At 42.0% G+C, this 15,227-nt stretch overlaps 1 protein-coding gene across 1 annotated transcript in view; it reads right to left on the reverse strand.

The window, feature by feature from the left end:
- Positions 1–2,431: 2,431 nt before the first annotated feature.
- Positions 2,432–15,227, reverse strand: part of LOC120018106 (serine/threonine-protein kinase NLK-like) — a 135,927-nt gene continuing 123,131 nt past the window's right edge. Inside the window, exons 8-11 of the mRNA XM_038961100.1 lie at positions 8,392–8,478; positions 7,049–7,247; positions 5,462–5,555; positions 2,432–4,878 (exon numbers count right to left, since the gene is read on the reverse strand). Coding sequence (XP_038817028.1) covers positions 4,824–4,878; positions 5,462–5,555; positions 7,049–7,247; positions 8,392–8,478 — 435 coding nt within the window. The 3' untranslated portion in view covers positions 2,432–4,823. The remainder of the gene's footprint in view (positions 4,879–5,461; positions 5,556–7,048; positions 7,248–8,391; positions 8,479–15,227) is intronic.

Genomic DNA, 15,227 nt, shown 5'->3' on the forward strand with positions numbered 1-15,227 from the left:
CTCTGCAGATCCTCTCAAGCTGTCAGGTTGGATGGGGAGCGTCGCTGCACAGCTTTTTTTCAGGTCGCTCCAGGGAGATTCGATCAGGTTCAAGTCCGGGCTCTGGCTGGGCCATTCCAGGATATTCAGAGACTTGTCCCAAAGCCACTCCTGCGTTGTCTTGGCTGTGTGCTTAGGGTTGTTGTCCTGTTGGAAGGTGAACCGTCACCCCAGTCTGAGGTCCTGAGTGCTCTGGAACAGGTTTTCATCAAGGATCTCTCTGTACTTTGCTCCGTTCATCTTTCCCTCGATCCTGACTAGTGTCTGCCGCTGAAAAACATCCCCACAGCATGATACTGCTACCACCATGCTTCACCGTAGGGATGGTGCCAGGTTTCCACCAGACGTGACGCTTAACATTCAGACCAAAGAGTTCACTCTTGGTTTCATCAGACCAGAGAATCTTGTTTCTCATGGTCCGAGAGTCCTTTAGGTGCCTTTTGGCAAACTTCAAGCGGGCTGTCATGTGCCTTTTACTGAGAAGTGGCTTCCGCAAAGGCCTGATTGGTGGAGTGATGCAGAGATGGTTGTCCTTCTGGAAGATTCTTCCATCTCCACAGAGGAACTCTGGACCTCTGTCAGAGTGACCATTGGGATATCTCCCTGACCAAGGGGCCCTTCTCCCCCAATTGCTGAGTTTGGCCAGTGGTTTCAAACTTCTCCCATTTAAGAATGATGGAGGCCACTGTTCTTGGGGACCTTCAATGTTTTGGTAACCTTCCCCAGATCTGTACCTCAACACAATCCTGTCTCGGAGCTCTATGGACAATTCTTTCGACCTCATGGCTTGGTTTTTGCTCTGACATGCACTGTCAACTGTGGGACCTTATATAGACAGGTGTGTGTCTTTTCAAATCATGTCCAATCATTTGAATTTACCACAGGTGAACTCCAATCAAGTAGAACTCCAATATTGTAGAAACATCTCAAGGATGATCAATGGAAACAGGATGCACCTGAGTTCAATTCCGAGTCTCATAGCAAAGGGTCTGAATACTTATGTAAATAACGTATTTCAGTAAAAATATTATACATTTGCAAAAATTTCTAATAACCTGTTTTCACTTGTCATTATGGGGTATTGTGTGTAGACTGATCAGGAACATTTTAGAATAAGGCTGTAACGTAACAAAAATGGGGAAAAAGTGAAAGGGTCTGAATACTTTCCAAAGGCACTGTATATCATAACACTCACTCATCAAGTCTTACATTCCTACATTCCATTACTTTTCTCTTTCCAACATAGTTGGAAAAAACAATTTGACCAACGGAAGGAAGCTGGTGACGAGTTTGACCATATCATAGCCTAGAATTTAAAAATCTCCTACTTGTGGATTTATTTGCCCCTTTAGGTAGGGTTCATCATTTGAGCTATAAAAATATATATTATGGTCTTGTATCCTTCAGACTTACTCAATGAATAAGCAACTATAGATTCAAACAATGTTCAACATTCTTTATTTTTCTTAAGGAATTGTATTCATTTACTGTTACAGATATATCATAGACATTAAGGGCTGTTGTCGTTGGATTTGTTGCATAGAGCACCTTTAATATGGACAATAATTGAGATTCTGTCTATATTGATGTACACTTGCCCTCAGTGGAATATACCATGGTAAAATCCAATGTGAAAGCAATGCGATTTGATTGTATATCACGTGCTCGCATTTTTTGGAAATGCTTAGACTGTTAAAGATAATGTCCTCCACTGGGTGGCAGTAAAAGTCCTGAAATAATCACACAATTTTACATTTTAGTCATTTAGCAGATGCTCTTATCTAGAGCGACTTACAGTAAGTTGTAAATCAAACCCACAACCCTGGCGTTGCAAGCTCCACGCTCTACCAACTGAGCCATACGGGACCACCCATTCAACCAGGATGAAATCAGACATTATGTATAATACATGATCTACATACTCTACGCAACAGTCTAGGTCTATAATGAAGCAGGAAGAAGAATAAAAGCCACAGCACTGACGTTCTTTAAATGTCACATTTAATGAGTTTCACCACTGTACTTCAAATCTACACTTTTAGAAACCGGCCATTTTTCCCAACACACACGTGAGTACATCCGAGGAGTCAATTCCGGTCTCAACTTCACATTGGCTTTAAGGTCCTTGTAAGCAGAGCTTTATAGATATATTTATCGTAAATTGTATTCAAATTACATTACCTCTGAGTATAAACTTCAAATGTCTTATAAAATGTGTGACAGCACAAGTAGTATCTATCCAAATTTTGCCCAAATATCAGTTGCAGGTTCAAGTTAGTCTGCGTTATTTTTTGTACACGTTTAAAATGAGCATCAGTGGGTTTTTGTACTTCATTACAACACAAAATCTCTTGAAGAAAAGATACTAGCATCTTCACATACATATTACACAGGGAAACGGGGGGGGGGGGGTCATAGCCTATCAAATGTATGACTCAATGTCAACTAACAGTCTGTAATTGCTTGGCTATTGATAGGGTTTTTAATACAATGACATGATAGGATGCAACCCAACTCTGGCAAATTTTTAATCGTTTTTCAAATGAGTGAAGAAGAAACTTGCACGTGTTTTATTTATTTCAATATAAAAGCTGGAAGGGACATTCAAGTTTTATTTTTAAATCTCCACATGAAATGATAAACTTGTGGAGGTAGACAAACCAAGTAATTGAGCTCAAGAGGTAGAGACCAACATTGTGATTCCTTTATATACATATAAACACAATAGTAAAGTGTTTCTCTAAGGTAAAAGAAATAATAATATAATAATAATAGTAGTATAATAATAATAAGAAAAAAGCCTTCTACTTCAATATAGCCACAGCTCTGCAGTACACACAAGACACAATTAACATAATTGGTTATGTGTTTTTTCATTTGTTTTCTGAATCATTTTTGTTTTGGATTATTTTTGTCTTCTACACACTCTAGTACAGGGGAAAACAAATTAAAGACCAAATAAAATATATACAAGTCTCAAAAATAAAATAAAATGCACAGCCCTAAAAATGTGCAGGCTAATACACCTTCTATACAGCAGTATTGTTTTGAGTTTTAATTTCTTTGTTTTTTTCCTCCATTGTAGATTTAGTTTTAAATCTATTCGTTTTTTAATGTATTTACATATCATATTCTGTGGATCATGAGAAAGCATGCCATAGAATGTTGACTGAAAGAACTAAAAAATAATAATCAAAAAATATATTAAATTGTTTTCTTCTGAGAGTTTATTTTATTGGCGTAGGTGTGGGTAACATGAAATATCGCTTTGGGGAGTGAGGTTTAAAGTAGACCTAATATATCTGTTTGACACCATTCCCTTGATAAGGTGACAAACCCTCACCAAAGCAACTCACTGTAGTTAGTTAAACATTCTCATTCGCATGTGACAGGACACACGTATAAGCAACCCTACAGAAATGAATGAATGTCTGCAAGGAATGGCAACATCCCCTCGTATCATCAAACATCTATTTTTTTTTTAAATCTTGGTTTCGCTTTCTCTTTAGAATAATTGTATTATTTTGGTTTGGCTGATCTTCGTATTATTTTGCTTGTCTGTCTTCAACTAGGTATGTATTGACAGAACATGGACAGTGTATGGTAGGACTATAGATTCAGCAGACATGGCAGGGGAACCAGTGAATGTCTGTATCCTTTATACTCTTAACATGCCTGTTCATATGGTACAGTATGTCTAACAGCAGATTACTTGAATTCGGTCTCTCAGAGTCTCCAGAGAGAAAATGCAACGACCAAGTAGCACCCCAACATGGCCTTCTTGTTACTGTAGCACAAAACCTGTGCAGAATCCCACAATATCAATATGTACCCTAAACTACTGCCTCTCTGTCCCCCGTCATGCTACAGTACTTCAGCTCTCAGTGGCTCTTCGCACTAATAGTCTATTCTTTGAAGCAACCACATTCCAGGGTTACCTCATTTTACCCAGCTAATACTGACACAGTGCCATACTTCCACATGCCCACATTTGGGTTAGGTGTGCGAGTGGGTGTGCCGTGTGAGGGGTTCTCGCCATATGTATCGCAACCAAATGGCATGCAGAGCACACATCTCTTCACAAATACTGACTTCTAACCCGGGAGACAGCAGGCATAGAACATACAGCAATGGAGCAGAAAAAAATGTAACAAAAAAACAAACAATGAAACCCTCTGACTATACTGTTTAACAGTACACCACAAATAAATAAAAAGCTTTATCTCTAATTGAACGCTATGATTTCTCGGGGGGGGGGGGGGGGGGGGGGGGGGGATTAGCTAGCGTGAGTAGGTACAGTCTTAAATCTCGTTCTATACATAAAACAACACCCATTCCGGACCCCGTCTCCCTCCTTTAATAAATAAGTGACGACTATGCGTGTATGGAAGTGGATGGGAGCTGTGCGTTGCCCTCTGGGACTGCAGGCAGAGACTACGAGGACTCTCTGTAGCATACTGCCTCTGTCTCATCCCTGGCTTTACACACACTTTCAAGCACACAAGGGTGGCTCTTATACCACCTCTGCACAATGTTTGTATGCACATGTGTGTGTGCATTCATTAGTGGGTTTATACATAGCACACCCTAAAAGTCCCTCCATAACCCAGTCAGCAGTGGTTGGTTGGGTTCATTTTAAAACTTCATAGTTAGTATTACAGTACACACACAGTGGACATTGCTAGTCCTAGACTCCAGTGAAATGCTACGCAGGTTGGGGTTTCTTCTTCTTGTCCTCAGTAGTCCAGCGTGGGCCATGGGCAGGGTCGTGGCCCAGACAGCAGCTATTCCCACACCAGGGGGGACGGGGGCATCTCAGAGGGCTGGGCCACAGTGGAACTGTCAGGGAGAGAGAGAGAGAGAGAGAGAGAGACAGCGAGGGAGATGAGCGAAAGAAAGAACAAAAGAGGACACAGAGAGATGAGGGGACAGGGAGAGATGGAAAGGTATGGTCAGTCACTGGCACTGTCGCAGCACCACTTTCTGTTTAGTGAGCAGCATGCATCTACTGCAGAGGAAAAAGCAATTAACTAATGCACCAAATCCTTAACAATAACTCTCAGGATGTTGGCTGGATGGAGGCAGGAGTGAAACTCACAAATCAGATATTTTAGGCCGGATAATAACAAACTGCAAGGAGAAAGACACTTTTATTGGCTGCCAGTGAGCAAAGCTGGCCAATGGAATGGACTGTTACTGTTCTTGTTGTGACACAGAAGGACACAGGTACTAAGGTGTGGCAGGTAGATCAGGTAAGAGAAGGGAAGCTGACATGCTCACAGGACCAGGTCAAGGTGGGTAAATGTCATCTAACAAGCTATCAAGTTTCTAAGAAGTGGTTAGCTTTCAAACTAGCTCAATTCCAAAAATCCAAACAATGAGGAATCCAGTTTTATCCACCGGCAGAGGCCTCTAGTCTTACCTGATAAAGCTTTTGAAAGCGGCTGACTGGGGGTTGATGCAGAGCGGCACTCTGTTCCCCTTCTGCTGCTCCAGGATGAACTGGTGAATGATCTCTGTGGAAGACAGAGACAGGCTCAAGGAGACGAACCCAACACAGTCTTTACAGTTAACCTTACTGTGAAACTCAGTGTTTTAACCGGGGTTGACTAATTGTATCATACAGTATTTACTGCTTGTTTGAAATTAGGTAAAGATCTATTTCAAAGTGTGGATCTTCACTTAGAAATAACACGGGTATGTACAGTATTTTGAAATCCCGTGGTAAAATGGTAGTCTGATTCAGAGGGGTTAAGTTAAATGCAGAAGACACATTTCAGTTGAATGCATTGTACAACTGACTAGGTATCCCCCTTTCCCTTTTAGTTGCATTACAATGATCTACTGATTACTTAGCTTCATTGGGATTCATTAAAACAAGCTTTGTTGCCTAGCTACAACTTAGGACCAGGTAAATGGTTGAAATAAGTACCAGACAGGAAGGAAGAGGAAAGGGAGGGAGAAGTAGGATGAGGGAGAAGGAGGAGGGAGGAAGGCCAGGTTTATTTCGACCATCCACCAGAGTAAGCCTGCGTTTAGAAGACATCCTCACTAATACCTGCTGACAGAACAGGCCACCACTGATCTGGCTCTCCCCGCAGAGAGAGAGAGAGAGGAGGGAGGGAGGGTGAGGAAGAGATAGGCCGAGAGAGAACAAACATCTAAACGAGAGGGAGTGCTTCTAGGGATGTGACTAAAGGCGTCAGCAAGCTTCAGTTTAACTGGCGCCTAGCCGAACTCTGCAAGTGTACCGAACAAGTGTGCTCGCATACTCCCTTAAAAGACCTTCACTTGAAAAAATATAAAAAATATGCAATAGTACTGTTTATCCATTTTGAGACGCCATAGCCAGTATACACTTCCTCAAAATAGTCCGTATTAACTCAAGAAATCTGTCATTAATTTTGACGTTTTTGCAGAGGAGATTTCGCAATTTTACATCTAACTAAGATGTTTGATGCAGTATTTCTCAATTAAAAGATACGCATCAAAACAAGTCGTCTCTCATTGTATGACAACAAAGACTATTGAAGAATCCCTACTGTTGACCAATCAATGACAAAGGGGCGTAGACTTCGGCTACAGACTTATGTTGTCATAATATATGCACAAACTCTTCCGAACTGTTTCGGCTGGGAAGCATGAGGACGCCTTAACATACAGAGGCATGATCTGCACATGGTCTCAGGGCTGATTGGATTAAATTAGGACCTCAAGTGTCTGTAAAGCTGCCAGTTTCACAATAATTGTGGTACGAGGTTAAGTTGGGATAAGTCTTTCACCATGTAAGCAATGGATGAATGTCTATTTACCACCCATTGAACCCATTAGCTTTAGCTAAAGCGGCCTCTCTTTGCAAACCCAGTGGAAAAACATAACCCGGTAACATGAAGGGAATAACAATGGATGAGCTAGATAGGCCTAAAACAGAGGATAAAACAATAAAAACAAAAAAGGCCTAATTCCCACAGCAAAACTCTGCACTCTGCTGGTTGGTGGACAGACTCACCTTTGACCTGTCTGACGGAGGTCAGATTCTTCTCGAAGCCATCGTCAAACTTGGGTGTGGTGACGGGCTCGAAGTCGCTGGTGTAGACGCGACCAGAGGAGGTGGTGTAGCAGCACTTACACATGCAGGTGTGGTACCTCAGTCGGCCCTCGTCCAGGTAGGGGTGGGCCAGGGCATCCTTCGCTGAGATCCGCTTCAACTGGGGGAGGGCCAAACACACACTGATGTACACAGACTACACACACTGATGGAATACATACAGGACTATGAAATCTCTCCAAATCAAATGGTATGTTTAATAAAGTGTTTGCAGTCTCTCATAAACAGCAGGCTACTGCACATTTTGAGGACACCCCACATTAAAGCTAGACCTTGGAATCAAATCAAATCAGCCTCAACTGAATAACCAACTGACTAGTCAGCAATATCCCACTGACAGGTGCCAGACTTTAAAACAAAGGGGGAGAAAAACTTCCCTCTGGTCTGAATAAAGATGTCCGAAAAGAAAGGTCTGCTTATTTCCACATTACAGATATCCATGAGACAACCCTGTATTCAGTAGGCCTCGATAACTCAATGTTTCCCCATTATTACCATGTGTCAGACTCCTATTAATCTGTTAGTGACAGAGCTTCATCTTATTTCCCCAAGCAGTCGGGGAGAGAAGACGGCAAAGTGGGTCGGGGAGAGAAGACGGCAAAGTTAATCAACCTCCCTTTGTTTATAATTCAGTGAATAAGCGTCAACGGGTCAACATAGGGGTTGGACTTGGAGACATTTGCATTGGGGGAAGGGAACAGTTTTACATGCTGGCTGTCCATCACCCTGGATTGGCCACTGGCCAGAGGTGAAAGCCTGCCATTGAAGGAAATTTCATTCAATCCAAAGTTGGATTGTTGATTACAGTCAGTGACAATAGTGTCTAGGGTTACCATCACCTTCCCCATGTTCCCTTTGTTCAGAATCGACACCCTAGGATGTTGAATTCATATCCTGCCAATGTGTATTGCAGTTGACTGTACTGTACTGAAGTGATGCAAAAACTGTCTGTGTAACATAAGGTATACTCGTACGTTTTAGGAAAATAATTATTCAGTCAGAAAGCCAAAAAGCTGCTTCAGTCTGTGTAAGTAGGAGCCAAAACTCTTGAGTAGAGTATTTTTTTTACGTCTCTACATATGGTGTCCAATCTGCAGGCCATTTAGCCATTGAACCATTACTTGTAATGAGGAGATTATTTTTGTTTATTTTCTTTGGTTAGGCAGAAATTGCATCCTATTACTGTGGAGTATAATGGTCTGTTTCCCAACAGGCAGTCAGGCGCACGCACGCACACTACTCACCGGATCGAACACAAGCATCCTGCACAGGAGGTGGACAGCTTCGTGGGTGGCCTGGCTGGACAGGGTGTACAGGACAGGAAGGGATGGCTGCAGAGACAGGAAATGTCATACAGTCAGTCAAATAGTCACACGGACAGTCAACTTAACCAAATAAAGCTTTTCAATGCTGGCCTTGTTTTGTTTACATTGGGATTTTAAGAACTGTGAAAACACCTTGGATAATGATATCATGAATTGTACATTCAACATGACAGTTTTGACACTCAGAAGAAGCATCTACCTGGTAGTACAGTTTTTGTACAGCACCAAAAAACATGACGTGATGTTATGTGACAACGGGAAAAGTCAAGGGCTACTGCGTGCATATTGCAATGTGGATTCAATTGAATTGAGTCCTAGATCTTATCTGTGGCATCAAAGCCAACCACAGCCAATGATTTTACAAATCTCTCCTTCACTTCCACACGTCTTCCACGCTGCCGCCAAAGGGATCCTTCAAATGATAGCCGTGTGCTTATCTCTACGAGGAGGTGGGCCCAGAAGAACAATGAGCAAGTTATTTTTACACTCCAATTATTTTCCCTGCCCCCATCCATCCATCCCCTGCTCTCTCTCTCTCTCTCGTTCTCTATCTCTCTCTATCAAACTCAACAAAGTTGATTGAAAAAGCACACCGTTAATCGCTTGTTTTCCCTGATTAGGTTTTGCCGGTGCGAGCAGATGCAAGCCCCGACTGGTGATTCACGCTCATCAGGATATGACTTTCTGTCACTCACACATTATTCCCTCCGCTGTGTTTCACCTAGCACAATCACCAAGGAGAGGAGAGGGGGACGAGAGCAGAGGAGAGGAGAGCAGAGGAGAGGGGGAGAAGAGAGCAGATGAGAGGGGAAGGAGTGCAGAGGAGAGGGGGAGGAGAGAGAGAGGAGAGCAGAGGAGAGGGGGACGAGAGCAGAGGAGAGGAGAGGGAGAGGAGAGCAGAGGAGAGGGGAAGGAGAAGAGAGCAGAGGAGAGGGGAAGGAGAAGAGAGCAGAGGAGACTGTGCTTTGTGTGTGTGTGTTACATCAGTGTGTGTGTGTGTGTGTTGCCATGGTGGCAGTGTGATGGGGCACGGTGCTAGGCTGAGAGAGAGAGATAGAAAGAGCGTTGCGGTGCACAGTAGTATTAGTAGGCATTAGCCTGGGATTAGCAGGGGATGGAGTTCTAGACAGATGAAGGGCGAGGAGAGCAGGAGGGAGAGGGAGGTGAGGCTGGACCCCTGTCCCTGTCCCTGTCCCGGCCCCATGATGCCGCCCGGGACACAGCCAAATGATGACTCAGGAAGAGAGGCTGAATGGTGACATAATGGCCATGGCGCTGTTTCAGACTAGACATCACTCAGAAACTCACACTGTCAAACACTGTGAAGGAAGAGACTGTATGAGAGCAGCTGAAGGTTCTCTTTAAAGACAACACACAGATGCGGTAATAACAGCAGCTAATCTCCGTCTCTAGCCGGAGAACAGAGGCATCTCCTCTCAAACTAGGGCAAGTGGTCAACCAGCCCACTCCAAACCCCTCAGGCTAAGCAAAAATGTGTACATTGCCTGGTGTGTGTGCACTGTGCAGCCATCAGCAGTAGTTCTGGTAACTGGGTTGAGATAGTATTTCAACATTGAATTTTGAGCTTTTCCCTGCATGGCAATTGACTGGACAGCTAGAGTGGTGGTGTGATGTCACAGTGCCCCAAGGCCTTGTTGTTGTAAGCAGCCTGAGCCAGGTCAGGGCTTTCTCTTAGCTAGCCAGAGTAGAGTCAGGGTTTTTTCTCTCTCAGCTAGCCAGAGCCAGGTCAAGGCTTTCTTTCTCTCAGCTAGCCAGAGCCCAGCTTCTCAAGGAGCACAGAGCCACGGGCTAGAGAGGTGTATTTACAGTGCTTAGTTCTATCTCCTAACAGGCTATCTATCTATCTATCTATCTATCTATCTATCTATCTATCTATAGTTGAAGTCGGAAGTTTACATACACCTTAGCCAAATACATTTAAACTCAGTTTTTCACAATTCCTGACATTTAATCCTAGTAATAATTCCCTGTCTTAGTTCAGTTAGGATCACCACTTTATTTTAAGAATGTGAAATGTCAGAATAATAGTAGAGAGTGATTTATTTCAGCTTTTATTTCTTTCATCACATTCCCAGTGGGTCAGAAGTTAACATATACTCAATTAGTATTTGATAGCATTGCCTTTCAATTGTTTAACTTGGGTCAAACACTTCGGGTAGCCTTCTACAAGCTTCCCACAATAAGTTGGGTGAATCTTGGCCCATTCCGACTGACAGAGCTGGTGTAACTGAGTCAGGTTTGTAGGCCTCGTTGCTCGCACAAGCTTTTTCAGTTCTGCCCACAAATTTTCTATAGGATTGAGGTCAGGGCTTTGTGATGGCCCCTCCAATACCTTGACCTTGTTGTCCTTAAGCCATTTTGCTGCAACTTTGGAAACATGCTTGGGGTCATTGTCCATCTGGAAGACCTATTTGCGACCAAGCTTCAACTTCCTGACTGATGTCTTGAGATGTTGCTTCAAAATATACACATCATTTTCCTACCTCATGATGCCATCTATTTTGTGAAGTGCACCAGTCCCTCCTGCAGCAAAGCACCCCCACAACATGATGCTGCCACCCCCGTGCGTCACGGTTGGGCTGGTGTTCTTCGGCTTGCAAGCTTCCCCCTTTTTCCTCCAAACATAACGATAGTCATTATGGCCAAACAGTTCTATTTTTGTTTCATCAGACCAGAGGACATTTCTCCAAAAAATACGATCTTTGTCCCCATGTGCATTTGCAAACCGTTGTCTGGCTTTTTTACGGCGGTTTTGGAGGAGTGGCTTCTTCCTTGCTGTGCAGCCTTTCAGGTTATGTCAATAAAGGACTCATTTTACTGTGGATATAGATACTTTTGTACCTGTTTCCTCCAGTAACTTCACAAGTCCTTTGCAGTTGTTCTGAGATTGATTTGCACTTTTTGCACCAAAGTACGTTCATCTCTAGGAGACAGAATGCGTCTCCTTCCTGAGCTGTATGATGGCTGCGTGGTCCCATGGTGTTTATACTTGCATACTATTGTTTGTACAGATGAACGAGGTACCTTCAGGCATTTGGAAATTGCTCCCAAGGATGAACCAGACATGTGGAGGTCAACAATTGTTTTTTCCTGAGGTCTTGGCTGATTTCTTTTGATTTTCCCATGATGTCAAGCAAAGAGGCACCGAGTTTGAAGGTAGGCCTTGAAATACATCCACAGGTACACCTTCAATTGACTCAAATTATGTTAATTAGCCTATCAGAAGCTTCTAAAGCCATGATATCATTTTCTGGAATTTTTCAAGCTGTTTAAAGGGACAGTCAACTTAGTGTATGTAAACTTCTGACCCACTGGAATTGTGAAACAATGAATTATAAGTGAAATAATCTGCCTGTAAACAATTGTTGGAACAATTACTTGTGTCATGCACAAAGTAGATGTCCTAACCGACTTGCCAAAATTATAGTTTGTTAACAAGAAATTTGTGGAGTGGTTGAAAAACTAGTTTTAATGACTCCAACCTAAGTGTATGTAAACTTCCGACTTCAACTGTATCTATCTCCTAACAGGCTATCTATGTATCTCCTTACTGGGTATGTATCTCCTTTCAAGGTATCTATCTATCTCCCACACATTATGTAGTGTTGATCTCTCTAAGAAAGACGATTGATTATGTCACAGTGAACAAAGCAAGTGGTTCATAAGATAGCTGAGGCGATCAACCTGTCGAGGTTTATATAACAATGTAATATCCCTGTCATAAACACTTTACAACCTGCTAGTGCAACCCTAAAATGATGATCACTACTGTACTACACAGTAATGTAAGGGCATGAATTATGCCTGATCAAACAACTTGCATTGTTACAGAACAACTTGCTACTGACTCAAGGGTTTAATCATTCGATATGTCCCCATTAGACTGCACAGCGCAGCGTTTTGCATGTTTCAGTTCGACAAAGGAACCCACAGCACAGACAGACACAAAGCCACAGTGTTAGGGGAGCAGTGGGCCAACGCTCCCGTTCTGATGTACGAGAAAGAGCGAGAACGAGGTTACAGGTTGGTTTGGCGCTGCTCTCTTTTCTAGCCATAGCTCTGGGGACTTTACTCAGCGGGACACAGATGAGCTTCCTGTGTGGTGAAACCCATGGGACCCCCTGCATTCCATCCCCTCCTCAACCCCCCCAACACACAAACAACACACACTATGCCCAAAGAGAGTACAGTATGAAGATAGGCTAAAACACTTTCTTCATGAGAAATCCCTGATCACACTTGTAGGCAGTGTCATGGCACGATGGCTAGCTAACCTAGCCAACGATGCGTAGAAATGCGTCATCGGGTCTAACGGTCGTCTAGCGCCAAACTGCGCATGGGCACACCGTCAAATCAAAGGCACTCCTTCGATATAAAGTTGTTTTAACGAAAATGTGTCAGTTTGTCACTTTCACGAGGTTGGAGTATTAAAAATTAACTATGTAAGACATTGGCTCGAATCTAGGTTGTGCCTTTAACAACTCGGGAGAAAAAAATGAACTTCTCTCATTGACTTCTAAAACCCCAAACCCTGGCCTGTGGTCTGTTTCACAAGCGTTCCCGGAAGTATCGCAATGTTGCATTTCTGGATCTAGAAACTATGCTATGGCATTCTATGGCCTTCTTTACACTGTGACAAATATTTGTCACTAAATGAGCGTGGTGATCTTTCAACAAACATTACTCACTGTGTTGATACATACAGATACTTGACATTCAAAGTGACAGACACAAAGGTACAGAGTCTACTGAACTGTAAAGACAACACACAGTGTTGCCTAAACTTTTCACAACACTTGATGCTTCATTTTGCATGTGTCTAAATGACTGAAGCATGTAAGAAACTTTTTAAGGCCAAATAGTACATGTGACTAGGGCTGTTATGGTGACCTTATTAACGCCACACTGGCGGTCATGAGTCATGACTTCAGTCAAATTCCATGTAATTGTTTAGTCACGGCAACTAGTCTTCTCAAACTAGTCTTCTCCAACTAGTCTTCTCCCAAACAAATTTCACACATATATTATTTAGTTTATGTAAAGACAAGATTAAATTAAGAATAGTCTGATGGGTGACAATATTATCACTTGAGAATGATGTATTATCACTTGAGAATGATGTATTATCACTTGTGAATGATGTATTATCACTTGAGAATGATGTATTATCACTTGTGAATGATGTATTATCACTTGTGAATGATGTATTATCACTTGTGAATGATGTATTATCACTTGTGAATGATGTATTATCACTTGTGAATGATGTATTATCACTTGTGAATGATGTATTATCACTTGGAAATGATGTATTATCACTTGTGAATGATGTATTATCACTTGAGTATGATGTATTATCACTTGAGTATGATGTATTATCACTTGTGAATGATGTATTATCACTTGAGTATGATGTATTATCACTTGAGTATGATGTATTATCACTTGTGAATGATGTATTATCACTTGTGAATGATGTATTATCACTTGTGAATGATGTATTATCACTTGTGAATGATGTATTATCACTTGTGAATGATGTATTATCACTTGAGAATGATGTATTATCACTTGTGAATGATGTATTATCACTTGTGAATGATGTATTATCACTTGAGAATGATGTATTATCACTTGAGAATGATGTATTATCACTTGTGAATGATGTATTATCACTTGAGAATGATGTATTATCACTTGTGAATGATGTACTATCACTTGATGCCCAACGTGTGCAGTAAGGCAAGAAACAGTGCATGCCTTGTTTTGCTACACACCTCATGTAGCCAAATTAAGCACATTAATCCGTTTGACATACAGAAGGCAGCGCGTGAGTTTCAAGTTTGGGGAAGATCATTTTCACCGTAAAAATCACCTTTATAATAAAGCACTACATGCATAATTGCATTTGCGGTCACTTTCGAGAATGGTGTTTTCCCGTTAATTGCATTTTGGAACATACACACTTTATAGCCTACTGCCGTGTGTGCATTGCTGCACTTATAATGTGAAGAAATAGCCTAATGGTTAATCAACATTTTAAGTCAAATGTTCTGGTCTGTTGCATCAGCCTCATTGTTTTTAAAAGGTGTTTTGATGTGAGTGGTTGTATTAATTTGAGATCTATCGCATCCCACAACTGTCCCAGAGTATGCTTGGAATATTTATTTCTCACACAGAAGGACAAGTTGACCAACTTTTGTACTATGGGGTATAGTAGATTGACATAGGCTAGTGCTTTTGCTGTTCGTTAGGCCTACTCATCTACACGCACAGTTGGGTCCAGAGCTCATGCCTTTTAAATCAAATCAAAGTTTATTTGTCACGTGCGCCGAATACAACAGGTATTACAGTGAAATGCTTACTTACAGGCTCTAACCAATAGTGCAAAAAAGGTATTATGTGAACAATAGGTAAGTAAAGAAATAAAATGGTAGAAAGACAGGCTATATACAGTAGCAAGGCTATATACAGTAGCGAGGCTATATACAGACGCCGGTTAGTCAGGCTGATTGAGGTAGTATGTACATGTAGATATGATTAAAGTGACTATGCATATATGATGAACAGAGAGTAGCAGTAGCATAAAGAGGGGTTGGCGGGTGGTGGGTGACGGGACACAATGCAGATAGCCCGGTTAGCCAATGTGCGAGAGCACTGGTTGGTCGGGCCAATTGAGGTAGTATGTACATATGTACATGAATGTACAGTTATAGTGACTATGCATATATGAT

This window comes from Salvelinus namaycush, chromosome 23 (assembly GCF_016432855.1).
Source record: "Salvelinus namaycush isolate Seneca chromosome 23, SaNama_1.0, whole genome shotgun sequence".
Taxonomy (NCBI): domain Eukaryota; kingdom Metazoa; phylum Chordata; class Actinopteri; order Salmoniformes; family Salmonidae; genus Salvelinus; species Salvelinus namaycush.